The sequence below is a fragment of the Mesoplodon bidens genome, assembly GCF_964165515.1.
Source record: "Mesoplodon bidens genome assembly, chromosome: 20".
In the NCBI taxonomy this organism is placed as follows: Eukaryota; Metazoa; Chordata; class Mammalia; order Artiodactyla; family Ziphiidae; genus Mesoplodon; species Mesoplodon bidens.
Window position 1 is genome coordinate 23,874,151 of NC_138181.1, and position 19,599 is coordinate 23,893,749.

The window sequence follows — 19,599 nt, forward strand, 5'->3', positions numbered from 1 at the left end:
CTTGTGAGGACTGGGGCCCCCATCCCACGCCGCCACCAATGCGATGGTCCAGTAGCAGATGACCAGTTCGCAGAAGGCCCTGCTGCTCGAGCTGAAATCCCTGCAGTAGGAAGCGGTGGAGGGTGCTGCATCACACTGGTGGATGAATCCGCCCTCTACAACGGGAAGGTTGCCCTCTTCAGACCTCCTAACACCCTCTACGAAGGCGGCTACTTCAAGATTCATATTAAATTCCCTATTGATTACACGGATTCACCACCTACCTTGAGATTCTCGACCCAAATGTGGCTCCCCAACATTTCAGAGCATGGAGACGTATGCAGTCCGTTCTTCCTCCGCCTGTAGACGACCGACAGAGTGGAGAACCGCCCTCTGAAAGGCGGAATGCTACTCAAAATTCCAGGACTATCCTGTTAAGTGTAATCTCGTTGCTTAATGAGCCCAACACCTCCTCCCCAGCCGAGGTGGATATCTCTGTTATGTTCAGGGAAGGGAGGGACAGTACAGGAAAAGACAAATAATATGCTGAAATCATTAGGAAACAGGTTTCAGCCACTAAAGCCAAAGCAGAAAAGGATGGAGCGAAGGTCCCCACGACCCTGGTGGAATACTGCATCAAAACTAAAGTGCTGGGCTTCCCTGGTGGCGCAGTGGTTGAGAGTCTGCCTGCCGATGCAGGGGACACGGGTTCGTGCCCCGGTCCGGGAAGATCCCACATGCCCGCGGAGCGGCTGGGCCCGTGAGCCATGGCCGCTGAGCCTGCGCGTCCGGAGCCTGTGCTCTGCAATGGGAGGGGCCACAACAGTGAGAGGCCCGCGTACCGCAAAAAAAAAAAAAAAAACTAAAGTGCTGGGACTTCCCTGGTGGTGCGGTGGCTAGGGCTCAGCGCTCCCAAGGCAGGGGGCTTGGGTTTGATCCCTGGTCAGGGAACTAGATCCCGCATGTGTGCCCCAGCTAAAGATCCCACAAGGGGCGTTGAAGATCCCGCATGCATGTAACGAAGACCCGGAAAAGCCAAATAAATATTAAAAATAAAAATAAAAAACCACTAAAGTACTGCAGCCTCAGTTCGCCTCTACAAAGTGTTCACAGTGAAACACATTTGGTCTGTTTTCAGATTCTTGAAGAATTAAATAGTCTTTCGTCAAAAAAAAAAGATAAATAAAATTCTAAAAATTTCACAGGCAAAAATAATCTCAAAATGGATCATAGATCTAAATGTAAGAGTTACAACTATAAAAATTTCAAGAAGAACACACAGGAGAAATCTCTAGCAACTTTGGGTTTGGCAAAAAAATTCTAGATACAAAACAAACAGCATGAACGAAAACAATTTCATAAATTGGACTTTATCAAAATTTAAAACTTTGCTCTTCAAAAGACCCTGTTAATGAAAGAAAAGATAAACCACAGACTGAGAGAAAATATTTGCAAAATATATATTCAAAAAGGACTTATACCCAGAATATATATAGAACTCTTACAACTCAATAATAATATGATAAATAACCCAATAAATATGGGCAAAAATCTTAACTAATGCTTTACTGAAGAAGATATACAGATGACAAATAACCTCATGAAAATATGTTCCACATCATTAGTCACTATGGAATTTAATTAATTAAATAAAATGCATTTAGATGTAAATTATATGCAAATTAGAACTACATGAGATATCACTAGAATTTCTAAAACTAGAAAGACTATTCATACCAAGTGTTGACGAGCATGTAGAACAACTGGAACTCTTATATGATGCTCTTTTATTTTTTTTAATTTTTATTATTTTAAATTTTACTTATTTGTTTATTTTGGCTGCATTGTGTCTTCGTTGCTGCACGCGGGCTTTCTCTAGTTGCAGCGAGCAGGGGCTACTCTTCGTTGTGGTACGTGGGCTTCTCATTGCAGTGGCTTCTCTTGTTACCGGGCACGGGCTCTAGGCACAGGGGCTTCAGTAGTTGTGGTTCGCAGGCTCAGTAGCTTTGGCTCGTAGGCTCTAGAGCGCAGGCTCAGTAGTTGCGGTGCATGGGCTTAGTTGCTCCACGGCATGTGGGATCTTCCCACCCATGTCCCCTGCATTGGCAGGCGGATTCTTAACCACTGCACCACCAGAAAAGTCCTTATGATGCTCTTTTAAAAGTAATATGGTACAACCACTTTGGGACACTGGTTGGCTCTGTATTATAAATACAACTCAGCAATTCCACTCTAGATATTTATCCCAGAGAATGAAAAATATATGTTCATAGCAGTTTTATTCACAATAGCCATGGAAACAACCAGATGTCCATCAACTGTTGAATAGATAAGCAAATTGTGTTATAGCCTTGCAATGAACTACTACTCAGCAATAAAGAGAAAGATACCTCTGATACATGCAATATGGGTAAACCTCAAAAACGTCAAGTTCATACTGAATGTTTCCATCGATGTTAAATTCTAGAAAATAAAAGCTAATCTATAGAGACAGTAAGCAGATCAGTGGTTTCCTTGAGTTGTGGGTGAAGGAAGTAATGACCACAAATGGGCAAGGAGAAACACTCTGGCCTGATGGAAATATTCCATATTGTGAGTGTAGTGGGAGTTACACAGGTGTATATATCAATATTTGTCAAAAGCCATAAAATGCTACACTTAAAATCTTTGAATTATTCTATGTAAATTATACCACAATAAAAATTTTTAAAGAATATTTTTAAAACCTGTTTAAAGTATGACCAAAAGAAATGAAAGTAGGGATTTGAATAAATATTTGTACACCGATGTTCATAGCAGTTTTGCAAAATAGACAAAGGGTGGAAACAACCCATGTGTCCATGAACAGAAAAATGTGTAAACTAAATATGGTATACATGTACAATTAAATATTATTCAGCCTTAAAAATCTGACACGTGCTACAACATAGATGAGCCTTGAAAACATTATACTGAGTGAAAGAAGCCAGTTACAAAAGGACAAATAATGTGTGATTCCAATTATATGAGGTTCTTAAAGCAGTTGAATTCACAGAAGCAGAAAGTAGAATGGTAGTTGCCAAAGGGTGAGAGGAGAGGAGAATGAGAAGTTAGTGTTCAATGGATCAGAGTTGCAGGTGGGGAAGAAGAAAACATTCTGGAGATGAATGGTGGGGATGGTTACACAACAACGTGAATGTACCTAATACCATAGAACCGTACATTTTTAATTGTTTCAAAAAGGTAAATTTATGTATATTTTACCACAATTTAGAAAAAGGAGAGGTAATGAATATAATATGTGAGAGGAAGAAGTGGACACCCCTTTGAAATTAATGCTTTGATTCTGTGGGTAGGGAAAGTTTGGAAACCAAGATGAGCAACCCCATCATAGAAAACTGATAAGCAAGGGATCAAGGAGACTAGAAAGAAAGAACTTCAAATAGGGACCATCCTGACCAACAGGATAGGTGAATCTAACAATTCAGATGATTATCTTTATGCCGAAATGCAAAGAAATGATCATCTTGAGTCTCTCCCAAAGGGTTATGTTTCTAACTCCCAAAAGCTTTCTATGGAAGCATGAATTTCATGGGAAATAGCTGGAGAATAGGCTAATGGAAAGATATGAATTTCGATTGGGCCCACTGTCTGCACAACAATTTCCCTATGGGCTAAGACAAAGGGTCATTAGATTTGGAATCACATCCTCCATTCACAAGAGAAACACTGACAACTTACTAAGATTCAGAGGAGATCAATAGGACAGAAGAATCAGCTAAACTTGCAGGCACGGCAGCTATGGCAACAACCTTGGCAAACCCTCCACAGAGATAGCAACAAGCCACTTCAAAATCACTGGGAGCTGAGCCAAGAGAGGGAACACTGAGACAAGGGCTTCGTAAATCCTAAGGATAAACTCCCTGCGCATGGAAAACAAAGGACAACTTCCAAAACATTTCCTTTGCTTTCTTCTGATCTTTCTTAATTTAAGAACCCTGCACTAAAGTCTGGAGATCAGACCCAGTCTCTCAAAGGGAAGGACAATCTGCTCCAAAGTCCTTAACATCGGGTCCAGTAAAACATTAGATTGGCCTGGAGAGACTCTAAAGCCCGAGACTTGTTTTGAACAAAGGATAATTTTCAAGAATCTCAGGAACTTTTAGATACAGGATCAAAGATAACATTAATTCTGGGAAACTTGAACATAAGGAGAGAAATTTTTTTGACTATTGAAAGATATGGAGAAGTAGCTGAGGTTCCTGGGTTAGGATAGTGGCTGGACACAGAGGACCAAAGAAGTTTTCCTGGGGTGGTATTTCCTTTCCCTGAGTGTGTAATTGCAAGGGATTTATTGCAATTCTAGGGATGGAAAGAGCCTTCAAATGTCAGAGTAGAACCCCCAACAACTGGACCTGCCAAAAGGGAAGCTCTAGAACCACACTGCTGCAAATGTGGAATAGTACCACGGTACAATAGGACTATAATAAATTTCATAGCAGGGATGTTGAAGAAACTGGGACTAACCTCACAAACCACTTACCCCTTGAACCCTGGTTTGACTGGTCCAAAATAGAGATGGATATTGAATCAACATTTTGGTAATCTGTAGTCACTGATGTAGCAAATGCATCCTTTTAGATGCTAATTATGACCTGTTAATTTTGCTCATCAATATAGTGTGCCTTTTTCTGGCCAGAGTGGCCCTACTATAGGATAAATTCTTTAGCACTGCATTATAATCTAATAAGGTAACATTTAAACAGGTGTCCTTGATCTGATTCAGATAGAAGATGTATTCATTTTAGAGCTGGCACATTGGGGTAGCAGTTGGAAATAATTGTACTTGAGGCTCTGCCTTCCCTTATTATTTTGACAACTAAAAATGATAGAACAATTTAACAGAAAAACTAAATTCAAGGGCCCTTCACCAAACAATAACTTTTATGGGAGTGTTGTTATTTCGAACATATAAATTATGCACTGAATGGAACAAAATGTTTGTCCTTGAAACTCACATCACTAAACAGGATGCAAAGAAAGTAAGTGCCGGGTACAGATACCGACACAATGGGGTATTCTGCTGCAGTACCATCATTAGATCATGTGGCCTCCTGACAGGCAGGTTTCTTAAAGATTACACAGGCAACTTTCTAACCTCTCAGCCCATATAACCCAGAATGACTCCCCAGTGGACTCTCCAGTGATCCCTTGACGTGGAATCATTGGCATGTCCCTAAGGAAATGAAAATGTTGTCATGTCTGTCAAATGGTGTACTCATTTTTGAGTACAAATCAGTTGCCAGCCACTTATTGGTCCATCGTTAAAACAGAGCAACCCAAAGACAGAACATCAAGTCCTTTGGCCACCACCACAAATTTGATTATATTTGATACACAGTACTCTCAAGGGATGACAGGCAGATGAGAGCTCTGTTGTTAAATGGAAGCAGTAAAATCAGGATAGAGGACTGCCCTCCACAGAAGCATGCTGCATTACTAGGAGCCAGCCCTCGGCAAGAGCACCCTGACTGATGCCCAAGGTACTCTGCTTCTTCTAAGAAACACTGTGCTTGACCACTGCACTCTTCACTCTGATACCTCCAAGACGATTATTTTCAAATACCACAAGATGTGGTAGCCATCCAAATCTCAGTGTGATTGGAGGTAGAGTCTTCTTCACCTTAACAATTTATCTTCTCAATAATTTCTCCCTTCACAATAATTGCCCCCTTCACAGTCCCACCCTCCACACAACTCAAGCCCCATGGCAAAGGGTGAGGTAACAGTCTGGTCAATAAATATGCTCAAACCACACACACGACTGGCCACTCCACCACCATGAAGAGATCTGGAGCAATAAAAGTGACAGGTCCCGAATGCTTCTTCGTTAAAAAACTAGAGAGAAAATAGAAGTAGAGCTGACTTATTTACTGAATTGGGGTGAACAGTATACGGTTCATTGGGGAAAAAACATGGGTTGGTCAAAAAAATATAAGTAAACACTTGTATCTGAAGTTATATTTTCTTATATTTTAACCATGGCAGGGGGAACTTGTAGATGAAATGAGGACAGATATTCGTTTCTGGTTGCCAGAAATGCTAAAATAAATATTCAAACTCCCTTTGACCCAATGGGTGGCAAGATACATGTGAACCACCTAGAAGCCAAATCATACAGGAAGCTTTAGTGGCTGAGGAACCAGGAAACACTGAATATTTTTTCAAACAGGGCCAGGGGAACTTTAATTTGAAATCCAGAAATCTTTTAAAACTAAAAGGCCTTTGATTAGTTTTTTCTTTTCTAGTCTAGTTCTCTAATCCTTCTTTTCTGTTGATGGACATAGTATCCTATGCGAGACTAGGGTACAACTTCACTGTACCAGCTTGTCCCAATCAACTGCACTTTTGGGGCCTGAATGTGGAGTTGCTTAGTCTGATGAGAAGCAAGGCTATTTTCAGCATTTATGGAACCATTTAACCAACTGTCATGGGCCATTTGACACATTGCAGCCTCCCATGCCGGAGTGGTCTCTATAGAGAGAAGAACCTTGGTCTCAAAGTGTTAATTATATCCAGTTATACATGGCAATGGCTGGAGCCTGTGGAGAACACTCAACCAGGAAAGAGATCAATCTGTTCTATTTTAGCAAGTAGAAAAGCTAATTGTTGCTAATGAAAGTTTATTTATATACATTCTCTTATCATTGCAGAAACTGTAGGGAAGTTTTGCAAATGATAGTTAACATTCCAAGCAAGAAAGAATGGAAAATGTCAGTTAATAAATGATTTCTAATAGAACATTTAAAATAGAGAAGAAAGAAGATGACTAATGGGTGAGATTTTCCCCAAGCATCCTGAGGATAAAATAAATTATTTTCAAAATATTGATTTGATAATAAACCAAATTATTCTTATCCTTCCATGTATGAATTAATTAATATGTTCACACACTACTTCCATTTAGGAGTATCAAGTGAAATCTATTCAGATATGGAATAGATCATTTCTTCAATTAGTATAAATTCAGTAGATATAAATTGTTTTTCTGACATAGGAAGACATGCCAATATATAAACAGAATTAGAATGCAAGATATAGTGACTTTCTAGTTTTCTGTAAGTTTGTAAAGCCACTGCTTCAATCATATTTCATATCTCAAATTTCTACAGGTAGCTAACACCATAAAAAAGTTAAACTTTTTGAATTATGGTTTTCTCAGGGTATATGCCCAGTAGTGGGATTTCTGGGTCATATGGTAGTTCTATTTTAGTCTTTTAATGAACCTCCATACGTTCTCTGTAGTGGCTGTATCAATTCACATTCCCACCAACAGTGCAAGAGGGTTCCCTTTTCTCCACACCCTCTCCAGCATTTATTGTTTGTAGATATTTTTATGATGGCCATTCTGACCTGTGTCAGGGGATGATAACTCATTGTACTTTTGATCTGTATTTCTCTAATGACTAGTGATATTGAGCATGTTTTCATGTGCCTCTTGGCCATCTGTATGTCTTCTTTGGAGAAATGTCTACTTAGATCTTCTGCCCATTTTTTTGATTGGGCTGTTTGTTTTTTGATATTGAGCTACATGAGCTGTTTATATATTTTGGAGATTAATCCCTTGTCAGTTGCTTCATTTGCAAATATTTTCTCCCATTTTGAGGGTTGTCTTTTCGTCTAATTTATGGTTTTCTTTGCATGGAAGTAACCTAAATGTCCATCAACAGATGAATGGATAAGGAAGATGTGGTACATATATAAAATGGAATATTACTCAGCCATAAAAAGAAATGAAATTGGGTCATTTGTAGAGACGTGGATGGACCTAGAGTCTGTCATACAGAGTGAAGTAAGTCAGAAAGAAAAAAACAAATACGTATATTAACGCATATACGTGCAATCTAGAAAAATGGTACAGATGAACCTATTTGCAGGGCAGGAATAGAGATGCAGACATAGGGAATGGACATGTGGACACGGGGTGGGGAATGGGGTGTGGGATGAACTGGGAGATTGAGATTGACATATATACACTACCATGTGTAAAATAGATAGCTAGTGGGAACCTGCAGTATAGCACAGGGAGCTCAGCTTGGTGCTCTGTGGTGACCTAGATGGGTGGGATGGGGGCGGAGGAGGGAGATCCAGGAGGGAGGGCATATATGTACACATATAGCTGATGCACTTCATTGTACAGCAGAAACTAACACAACATTGTAAAGCAACTATACCCCAATTTTTTAAAAAAAGTTAAATTTATATTCTTATTATATCTAAAAAAAAAGAAGAAATTTTGATTGAGTAACAATATTCGTTGTGGGCCATCTTTGATCAGTGTATTATCTGTTTAAATTTATATGACTTCCTCCACAGTTACCAATTTAGACACCAGCAACATTTTGCAAAAGATTTGAAATACTTGCATAATGCTGGCTTTGGGACACATGCTTTAAATATAGGTGTCAAACACTGAACCAAAACTAGGTTTTCACTTTTATTGACAAATAAAAATAAATGGGAATTATTTTATTCTGAAGATTATTAAAGTATTACTGCTAAACCATTTTTAGTATTTTTTTTACATTTATAAAAGGAATAGGTTTTGTTTTTTAACATCTTTATTGGAGTATAATTGCTTCACAATGGTGTGTTAGTTTCTGCTTTACAACAAAGTGAATCAGTTATACATATACATATGTCCCCATATCTCTTCTCTCTTGCATCTCCCTCCCACCCTCTCTATCCCACCCCCTAGGTGGTCACAAAGCACTGAGCTGATCTCCCTGTGCTATGCGGCTGCTTCCCACTAGCTATCTATTCTATATTTAAACCAATAGGTTTTGAGCTAAACCATTTATCTGCCTCTTACCCTGTATACACGCAAGTACACACACTACCCCTCTAGCCACGCACACATTCCCATGTAGCTTTATTAAAGGTATCTGTTGAACTCCCTACCCTCACCCTCCACATTGCCATTAATTCATTCAAGTAATGAGAGGATAAATTAACAGGAATAACTCGAGAACATTAAAGAAACAGTTAGTCTTTCATTCAAAGTGTGGTGCATGGTCTGGCCATCTCAAGCATCACCTGGGATATTGTTAGAAATGCAAAAGTTCAGCTCTTCACCTCCTAACCAAGACCTAGTTTAACAGATCTGTCCTTTAACAAGATCCCCAGGTGATTTTGCATGTACATTAAAGTGTGAGAAACACCACTCTAGACTAGTGGTTCTTAAAGTATGGTCTCCAGACCAACTGCATCAATATTACCTGGGAACCTGTTAAAAATGTAAATTTTTAGGCCTCACCCCAGACCCACGCATCAGAAACTGTGGGGCTGGAGCCCAGCAATGTGTTTCACCAAGACTTCCAGGTTCTAACTGGTGACAGCTGCTTCCATGATTGTAACCACATTCCCAACGATGACTGCTACATGTGCGGGTGGTGACACTGACAACTGCTGGGTAGGAGCAAATAAAACCTCAGAAATGTCTTTAAGAACCTACAGGATTTGTATCTGTGTGGCTCTGTAAACTTATATGTGCCACTCTCCCAACTGGTCACTCAGCTCCAGCCACAAAGCTCTTTCTCACCTTAGGGACTCCAGACTCACTGTTTCCTCTTCCTTTAAGGCTCTTATTCTCCGCTTAGCCTTATCCTTTAAGAAATGTCAGCTCTTTAGGGAAGCCTCTGACTCCCCCTATCTAAATTTATTCTCTCTTTTTTTCTGTGTCTGAACCTTGATTTTCTCGTAGAGCACGTCACAATTCACAGTTACGGTGTTCGTTAGTTTCCCTTACTAGACATTAAGCTCCATGAAGCAGGACCCACCTCTGGCTTGATCACCATATTTTCCTTGGTGCCTAACAGTATCTTCTGTAGAGTAGGCTTAATGACTATTTATTGAAATAATAACAAAATAGCAGCTATAACGGAAAAGATAGCACACTCAGATAGGTAGATGAAGCCTTTCTATTATTAATGGTGGTACCACAAAGACGCATTCTTTCTGTGATCATAGTGGGTGAAAAGAAATGGGCTTTGCCAGACTAAGTCAAGAAAATTAGTAAGTATAAATGGCTTATAATATCCAATAATTTTCACCATTAGAAGTTCTCTAAATATCAAGTTTTCTCTAGGAACTCAGAATTTTGTCACTTTAAAAATATGTTTTATAAGTAGAATAACTCCACCTGAAAAAGAATGAAACCAAAACATAAAAATTAAAATGTTTAATTCCCTTTTTGAATGTGTATTGAATTCAATACAAATTGATACAGCATTTTTCTAAGCCAAAGAAACCAATGTTACATTTAGAAGGCAATTGACTGCAAAAAAATATAATCTATGCTATACTTTATTTTTAAAAAGAAATTCAAGATCTTATCCTATGTTTAATGTGTAGCAATAATGATGTCTTCTTTACATCCCAAGACATCACAACAAAGTAATGGCACGATAAAGAAATGTTTGTTGTTTTTTTCTCTTGTATTATCTTCATATACTAGTAAAAAATAAACTCTTTAATAAATAAATATATATAATAAATATTTGCAAACTGAAAGTGTATAAATAGGTCCATCCTTTTTAAAAAAATGTTCCGTCTTGGTGTGGCATGTTTCATAGTCCATGTTTCACCCAAATTTTTTACATAAAATGCCGTAACCTGCAAAATCCTACAAGGTTCTCAAAATTTATGTAGCAATGATCTTGGCCAACTATGTCAATACATCTCTTCAACATGAAGTATCTATTTTTAATGTAACTTTTAAAGTAAACATACTCCAGAGAGGCGAGGCACCAGCAGCAAACTAGGTGGGGTTCCCATTACCCACAGTTTAACAGATTTTCAGCTTCAATCTACAAGTGAGGACAGAGACAGTGTACCCGAGGGAACTTAATCCACTTGTAAAGAGAGATCTTGATCTACTTCAAGTCAAGATATTTTTTGTTTGTTTGTTCTCAATATTCTTTCCAAATTCAGTCTCCCAGTGGAAAATAGACTCCATAACATTCTGAATGTCTTCCTGTGTTATTATTTCATGATGCAAACTGTAATAAGAAAGAATAGTTGTAGTTTGGTTCTTCAGTAAAGACACTATCACCCTTCAACTGTACATTAGTAGGTCCTTGTACAGTTCAGGAACTCTTTCTGGATCCACTGGTCTAGGCAGGAAATGTGTAAATTTCTGATGTCTTTTGGATCTGGCACCATCTCTTGGAGTTCCATCTTTGTTAAGTGCCACAAAATACCTACGGCCAGTGTCTCCATGTTTATATATGTTGGATGAATAGGTATTATACCAGTTCTCTTCAAATTGCTCCCTAAAGATGCATTCAGAAGTCAGTTTTTCCTAAAAGAGAGAAGATAACTGCCATTGAAAAAGATATCTTTAAGAGAATTTCCTTAGAAAAGTCTCAACTCTCTATTTCTTTGCCTATAACTATATCCTTGTCAAAGAAGGAGAAAGGGTAAATTGTTTTTGCTTTGTTTTGTTTTAGTTCTCATGTTATCTGGAATTCTTTCTCCCAGGTGACTCCATCCAGCAGTTTAGTTTACAGAACTCTAAGCTAAATGTCAATTCTCAATTTTATTTTCAAACAATAAATATTCTAAACTTGCCCATGCTCCATTTGACCTCCCTTCCATCACCATCACTGCCAAAGAGGCCTGTAGTTTATCTTGTTCCATCATTAGATGCCAAAGTTCTACACAGCAAATCTCCACTACCATATTGAAATGTTTCAAGACCTTGCTAACATTCAAATTCCTAACTCAAGATCATCACTCCAAGTCATATATCTTCCCTTTATGAATTTATTGTTTGACGATATAATCCCCATAGTTAACTTATATCTGGATATTACTATTAGGTAAATGTAGTAAAAGCCCAGTGATTTCTTGTCTTTTCAAGATGGACTGTATATTATCCCAAGGGGTAGACTACAGTTGCTTTTTCAGTCTGACACATACGTGAAGAAGGAAGATTATGTGCATGTTTTTCTCTTTCAATTGTAATACTACTCTTAGGAGATTACACAATGCATTATTTCTCTTTCTTCTGAGCTGACAGAAAGCCCAGAAAGGGCAAGTGTTGCCCTTAAAAGGACAGATATTAAGTGGAGTACCACTTACTGAAATATGATAACTGATTTTCCTCAGTGTATATTGAGATTCTAACTGTATATTGTGGTCTCAATTGAGATTTTAAGAAAAAAGAAGGTACCAGATAGTGTCATCTGCTAAATCATAAAAGTAAATTCTCTTTGGAGATAGCTACAGAGGCTTCGACTTTAAGAAGGGATTTCACATGAGAGAATGGGTGGGAGTGGCCCACATTTACACTTTAACAATTTTCTTACAATTATATAGCAACTGCGAACAAATAAAAAATGATACAGTGAAAGAGAAAGATCTACATAGTACTGCAGGTTGAGTTTTATATTATCTTGTTGCTCTAATTCTTGTGTTGTTTTTGCTGCTTTGTCATTTTAAAAAAAAGGAAAGAAAAGAAAAGAAAAAAGAAAATTAAAAAAAACTTACACTGATGAAATATTAACTTGAAAAGTTTACTATAAGTTCCATATTTAAAACATTTATAGTAGACCTACAGATGTATGCACTTATCCCCAGTGATAAGTTAAAAACTGCCCAATGCAACTCTGAGTAAGAGCATGGCTACTGTAATTATCAAGTCTGCAGATATGGTCCAACTAGTGTGGTTGCCATTTTCTGTTATTGTTTAAGGTATCCTAAGATTTCATTCATTCATTTCCTATATTGCAAAGGTCAGCAAGTCAGTGATGTATACTTATCTATGAAGGTAATAATAGGTAGAGAAAATTTATATTAAATGAATGTAAAGATGAAAAGAATCTAACATGGCAAGAAGAAAATGCTCTCATTTTCCTGTCTCTGGCCCCAGGATAATGGGCAGAAAAAAACTAGTGAGCTAAAAGCAATAAAGGTTTAGGGTTTAAGAAATGAAAGTGAGGGGACTTCTCTGGTGGTGCAGCAGTTAAGAATCCGCCTGCTAATGCAGAGGACATTAGTTCGATCCCTGGTCCAGGAAGATCCCACATGCCGCGGAGCAACTAAGCCCATGTGCCACAGCTACTGAGCCTGTGCTCTAGAGCCGGCGAGCCATAACTATTGAGCCCACGAGCCCACGCACCGCAAGGAAGAGTAGCCCCTGCTTACAGCAACTAGAGAAAGCCTGCACGCAGCAACAACGCAGCAACAAAGACCCAACGCAGCCAAAAGAAATGAAAGTGAGTTGCTATACTACTGTCTAGACATATGGAAATTTATGAGGATCTAGATTTTTAATTTCTACTTAAGTATGTTATTTATGTATTTCTTCTGATATGCATAATCGGTAGCTATTTTACTTATAAAATGGATAGTCATTATTTAATGAATTACAATAATTTTTTTTAAAAATACGTACTGATCCATAGAGTTCTCCTTTGTCATTCATTCCAAGGTAAAGACCACTGTCCACACCTCTAATACTGACCAGTCCCACTGCCACACTGATGAATTCCAGGATACCTGAATTTATAAACAAAATAATGATTTGCATTTATTAAAGAACATACGACTAATGAAAATCTTCCAACGAGCAGTAGATCAAATTGCTAAATATAATGATGTATGTGGAAGTCCTTTGTAAATTGAAAAGGGATGTACAGTTGTCATTATGATGAGCCTCCTATTTTACAGATGAATAAAACTAAAAAACCAAAAATTGTTCATCATGATAAAATGTTAAGGGTGTAAAACCTTAAACCAGACTGACCTGGGTTTGAATCCAGTTCAGTAACTTACTGATTAGTCTATGTAAGTAATTTGTCTTCTTTGAGCTTCAATCTCCTCATACGCAAAATGGGTGAAATGCTTTCTTACAGGAGAGTGGTAAAGACTAACACATTTAGGCATCCAATAAATGGAAGCTATTATTACCATAAAATTAGTACATAATAGAGGTGTTCATAATTCTCCTCCTTGATTCTATTAACTATAACCATGTTCTGTTAATTGTTTTGCTTTGTTTTTGCTTACTATGAATCAAGTAAATTTTTTTTTTTTTCTTTTTTTTGTGGTATGCGGGCCTCTCACTGTTGTGGCCTCTCCCGTTGCAGAGCACAGGCTCCGGATGCGCAGGCCCAGCGGCCATGGCTCACGGGCCCAGCCGCTCCGCGGCATATGGGATCCTCCCAGACCGGGGCACGAACCCGTATCCCCTGCATCGGCAGGCGGACTCTCAACCACTGCGCCACCAGGGAGGCCCCTAGTAAATTTTTTTCTAGCAGCAGCCAGTATACCTTATATGGGTGTATTAGTATTTTGTAGTTTAGAAAGGGCTTCTACTTTTATCAGTACTTTCTATCTGGTCCTCAAAAACAACCTCCTAAGATAAACATAGAAGATATTATTATCCCATTTTACATATAAAGAAACTGAGACTTGCTTAAAGACGTGATATTTGTAATTAATAGGACAGATACTTGAACTCACATCTTCTGAGCCCTAATCCAATGTCTGTACTTCAAAACAGTGCTTCTTGAGGACAAGACAGTAGTTTCAAAATTTACAGATTATATAATATGCTATTTCCTGTCCCACGATCCTTAAAAATAAATTTTATGGTTCAAAGAAGTGAAAGGACTTTATAATTCATGAAATGTAATAGCCAAATACCAAGAATTTAGCATGCAAGTAGATTTTGCTTTCAATAAGTTTCCAGAATTATTTTCATTTATCTATAGGTAAATGAGTACCGAAAACTCTCCACTCAATACTCTTAATACACCATAGTTAAACAAAAACAACAACAACAAAAAACCTTAATGCTTCCCTCTGCATCACTCTTTTCCTCTGCACACACTAACCTTTAGACTAATGTCTTTATCTTGTTCTTCTCTTTAGACTCTTTGGTGAAAAAGTATATAGACATACTTTCTATGCTTGGAACTGCCTTCCTCAATAGCTTTCTACCTTCACCCCTTCACTCCCTCTTAAGCTCTACAAACAGTATAAATGTGTACCATTTAGCCTGACTCTTGATCTTAAGTCATTTCTTGATTTATCATACAAGTTTTTGTTTGGACACGTGACGTTCCCAAGGCCGAAGGAAAGTACAGAATCTGGCTATTTGCATATATGGAGGTCTCTGTTCTACCCAGATCCTAATTCACTCTTTGGCAGAAACATGGATGCTTAAGCTCTAAACAGAGATTCTGAAGAGCTCAAATGAGCTCTTGCAAACTATTAGGAGATCATGTAGAGCAGTAGAGCTAACAAGGATCTTACAGCAACAATATCGTACTGCTAAATTGCCTGTTAAGTGGCTTGAAAGAGTCACTGTCCCTGTATGAGAGCCTAAGGCAGAGAGGAGGTAAGGTATAGTAGGAAGACACAGACCTCATAGGATGGCCATTAGAATGCCTGATACAGAGGTGGGAAGTAAAGGAAAATTAAATGTACTGCCAAGCTCATTAGTGAGTGATTCCTGTTAGAAACAAAAATATAGGCCCAAAACATAATTGGTAGAAGAAGATACATTAATGGAATTTCATCCAGATATACTTACAAATGTATAATTACTTGAAGTTGTAATGAATGTTACATTCAAACTGAGAAGTGGACTGCAGTTCACTTGTAACTTAATTCTTTTTAAGTATCTGATTTACGTTAAGATGCTCTTGTCTTTCAAAGAACAGGAACTGATTAACTGATTAGACTGTATAATAGAAGTAGTTTTCAAGTACAATACAAGATTCATTTCCATATAAATCAATTATAAAACAGATCTTATAAAGTATCCATTTTTCTTGCAAAACTAAATTGTAAACCACTTACACTTTAATTCTCATCTTAAAATAATGCCGTTATGTTGTCAAAAAATATGTAATTGTAGAAAGACAAGAAATTACATATATTCTTAGAATAATTATATTCAATAGCTTCAACTTCATTAAACGACATCCAAAGCCTCATATACATATAACAAGGTCGAAATAATTTTGCAATGGCTCATAGGGACTGATGGGGAAAAGGTTATGTGCTTTTCATGTTCCTCTTAAAGATTTTAGCCACACTTTTAAATTCTGATCCTTTTTTCTCCACAGGAAATAGTATACCACACAGTAATTTGTAATCATTTGATTCTTAAATGAGATTTGACAAGTCTTTCTTATTTATAATATGAGGTGGCAACTAAACTAATTCTTTAACAAAGAGTACACATGAAAAGCTTTCCTTAAGAGGTAATCACAGATTTTAGATAGATTTTCTAATGCCTAGTGTCCCATAAAAAGACTTGGAGGTACTTTGTCTTTTTGGTATCATTTTCAAAGCCAGCCTTTTTTAAAATCATAATAAACAGGTGAGTCAACCCACAATGCAACCACATCAGACAAATCTATGGAGAATAGGGGAGAATAAAAGAAAGGTCTTTAAAGGAATATGTTTGATCTCAGGCTAAACTTTTTTTTTTAAGTAATGATTCCAGGTTTATGTATTAGGTAAAATCTTCCTACTGTACTACTGTGCAGGAAGACTGTATTATAAATACAGAGCTAACTCAGATAGGAAATTTTTTAAACCTTACTGGGACCTTTTTGTTTATATTCTATTGATGTGGTTTTGAAATTTTAAAACACAGTATTCTGAATTTTTTACTTAATCATAGCCAAATTAGTATAAATTATCAAAAATGTTACTTACTTTAACATCTCAAATAGCACATCTTAAGCATTTTCAAAATTCTTACTTTGATGACACAGAAATGAATTTTTAGAGAGAAAACTAATTTCATAGTTAATAATTGAAGCACTAAAAAGGGAAGGCAAATATAGAGAGAAGCTTATAATATTACACATGTTGTGTATATACTTTCTTCTCACCTGCACTCTCTTGTTATAAATTATGATGTTTTAGCTATCACAGGCCACTAGGATGCACTCTAATGCATCCTAGAGGTTGTTACTCCTTTAAGCTACCATGCTAATCTGGGTTATCTTTCCTTTGTGTAACAGTAAATATTTTGTTCTGATAGGTACCCTTGCACCATAGAGTGGCTTAAACCAGCACAAACATCAGTCCAAGTCATATTTTTCCAATTACTAAATAAGCATACAAAATTTTAGCCAAAAAAAATATTCTACTAAGATGGTCATTCTGATACGCAACATTTATTAAGAAATGAAATAAAATACCAGTTTAATGAATGTTATCAAGTTTATAAATATTTACTAATCTCTTCCCATAGAGTCAGTCTTATAAAGAGACACAAAGTGGAAGAAGCAACTCTTGACATTGGAGAGATTATGGCTGAATTATAAGGGTCTTAAAAGTAGAATTTCCAAGCTTATACTATGTATCCCGGTGGGGGGGGTGGGGAGATGTCTGAATATTACCTAAGCTTAACTTCTACCTGCTCTACTTATAGGCATTATCACATTTGCGTTCATTTCTAAATCTTTCTGGTAGCTGGAGGGTTTTTCTGTAATGCAGTAATTCTTATAGGCAAGGGAACTGAGCCACCTGGTGTCACAAAGTTCTTTAGACTTAGAATCTCAGCCTCCTCAATTTAGAAACTACTTTCTGAAAGTGACCCCAAGGTGGGCCACTAGGTCATGACACTCTGGACTCATAGTCAACGGGAATTTGGAAGAGATCAGTGGAAGCTGCAAACATGTGGGTTTTAAAAAGTTAATTTTCTAAGCCTTTAAGTGCTACCAAATGACCACCACATGCTCTTTTCTACATCTAGAGTTACAAATGCCCCTCAAACTGAGATTTACACTTCCCCAAAGTTTTAATGAGGACTACAAGTCAAAAAAAAGAAAGTCAAATAAGAACATGGGCGAGGATAAGAAAGGGTCCTTCAGAGAAGAGATTCTCAAAGAATTCCAGTGCTTAGGAAAGAAAAGGAAAACTGACACTATGTTAGGCCCTTTCACATTGCTGCTGACAGGTAAATGGTGTCTTTCAAATGAAATACACTGATTCTCTCTAATGAAGTCCCAAGTTTGATGATCAAAATCCTTTGAGAGTGCTAGCCAGTTAACTCTAATATGATGAAAACTTCCACAGTGGAGGAAAGATTCTGGGCTGTTAAAACAGGAGAGCATCTTGAGAGAATCACCTGATTTAACCTCATCATTGTACAGACAAGAAAACTAAGGCTCAGTCCGGTGAGGGCACGTGCTAGTCACACAGCTAGTTTGGGGGTAATTAACAATCGAGGCCTTATGGTTTCCCAAGCTAGTGTCTAAACAATCTGCCTTAACAATCATTGGGGGTTTTTTGTTTTTGTTTCTTTCTTTTAACCCCTTCTGCTCCCAGGCACTGTTGGAGGTATTCTGAAATACGTCCCTTTGTGTTCCCACCCATATCTTCTTTCACTTCCCCATTTCCTCTTACCTAAGGTCAATACCAAGATCTTTGCTTTCAGATTTCACAATTTCTAAAGAGGATCTTGGCTGAAGGACTGGGCATGCTCAGTAGCCGGATAAGCTTTTTTTTTTTTTTTCCCCCTCACCAAACTTTAAGAGCGCTGAGAACTGCAGGCAGGTGAGCCTGACAGTAGCGATGGTGCGCCCACGGCAAGTTAATCTGTTACCTTTTCAGGTGAACATTTATGTTTCTCTAGGTAGACACGTAAAAGCTCGCCTCCTATGTTAGAGCTGTCCTTTGAGCAGTAGCCATGGAAGGCTCATCAACTGCACAGCTGCAGGGCAGGTTTAAAGAAGCGGAAGGCTTCCGGTTGTTAACTTTTGTTAAGGGGAAATAGGAGAGGAAGTAGGAGAAAATAATAGGGAGTTTGAAAACAAAAACAAAAAAACTGCCTGCGAGGTAAGGAGTGCGGGAAAGATGTGGCTCCGAGTCCAGGGCTCGGTGTCCCAGGCAGCAGCAAGGGCAGGGCAACCAGGTGCGGGCGGAGCACCCCCCTTTCTCCTCCTGCCCTCAGCGTCTGGAGCAGCAGGCCTGCCGGCAACCGCGGCGGGCCCGGTGCCTGCGCTGGCCGCCCAGCAGCCCCGGCCAGCACCTCGCACTGGAAGGGTTCCGGGGGCTCCCGGCCCCGCGCAGCCCCGACTCCGTCCGCGGACGGGGAGGGAGACGCAAGAGGGGGAATAGAGGAGCGCGGGAGGCGGGGTGCCGGTACGTACCGAAGAGGCTGTGGTCCTGCCTGGTGCCCTGCACGCTGCCGTCGGGCAGGATCTGCAGGTGGAAGCCGGTGCGGCAGTAGAGCTGCCGGCGGCGCAGGATGCCGTGCAGGTGCGCCAGCTCCGCAGCCCCGGGCCCGCCGCGGGCGCCCAGCTCCGCCGCGCCCCGGCGCTCGCCCAGCAGAGGCGGCCGCTCCCCGGCAGGAGGCAGCAGGAAGTGCGAGCCCACCTGCTGGCCCAAGCCCTCCAGGCCGCCCAGGAAGCCCCCGACCTCGGCTAAAGGAGCCATGGGGCGGCCGGAGGGAGAGGCGGCGGATCCGGAAAACAAAAGACCCCCAATAAAAAAAAAAAAAATGGAGCAGGGATGGGGAGGTGAATGGAGAAAAATTACAGCCAAACAAGCGCAAAAAAGCTAAGGCCCGGTTAGTCCCGTGAGGTCGCTGGATGAACTTTGCGC

The 19,599-nt window shown here is 39.0% G+C and overlaps 1 protein-coding gene and 1 pseudogene across 2 annotated transcripts; one reads left to right on the forward strand and one right to left on the reverse strand.

Moving 5' to 3' along the window:
- Positions 1-58: 58 nt before the first annotated feature.
- LOC308608197 (ubiquitin-conjugating enzyme E2 R2-like) lies at positions 59-9,414 on the forward strand (annotated as a pseudogene). Its single transcript has 2 exons — positions 59-626; positions 9,268-9,414. The product of its transcript is annotated as a ubiquitin-conjugating enzyme E2 R2-like (transcript).
- A 1,660-nt stretch (positions 9,415-11,074) lies between these two features.
- Positions 11,075-19,451, reverse strand: FGF20 (fibroblast growth factor 20; the record flags this gene model as incomplete). Its single annotated transcript, XM_081220830.1, has 3 exons — positions 19,146-19,451; positions 13,418-13,521; positions 11,075-11,320 (listed from the first exon to the last, which is right to left on the reverse strand). Exons 1-3 carry the CDS (start codon positions 19,429-19,431, stop codon positions 11,075-11,077), a joined length of 636 nt encoding a protein of 211 aa, XP_081076956.1. The 5' UTR covers positions 19,432-19,451.
- Between the last annotated feature and the right edge of the window lie 148 nt (positions 19,452-19,599).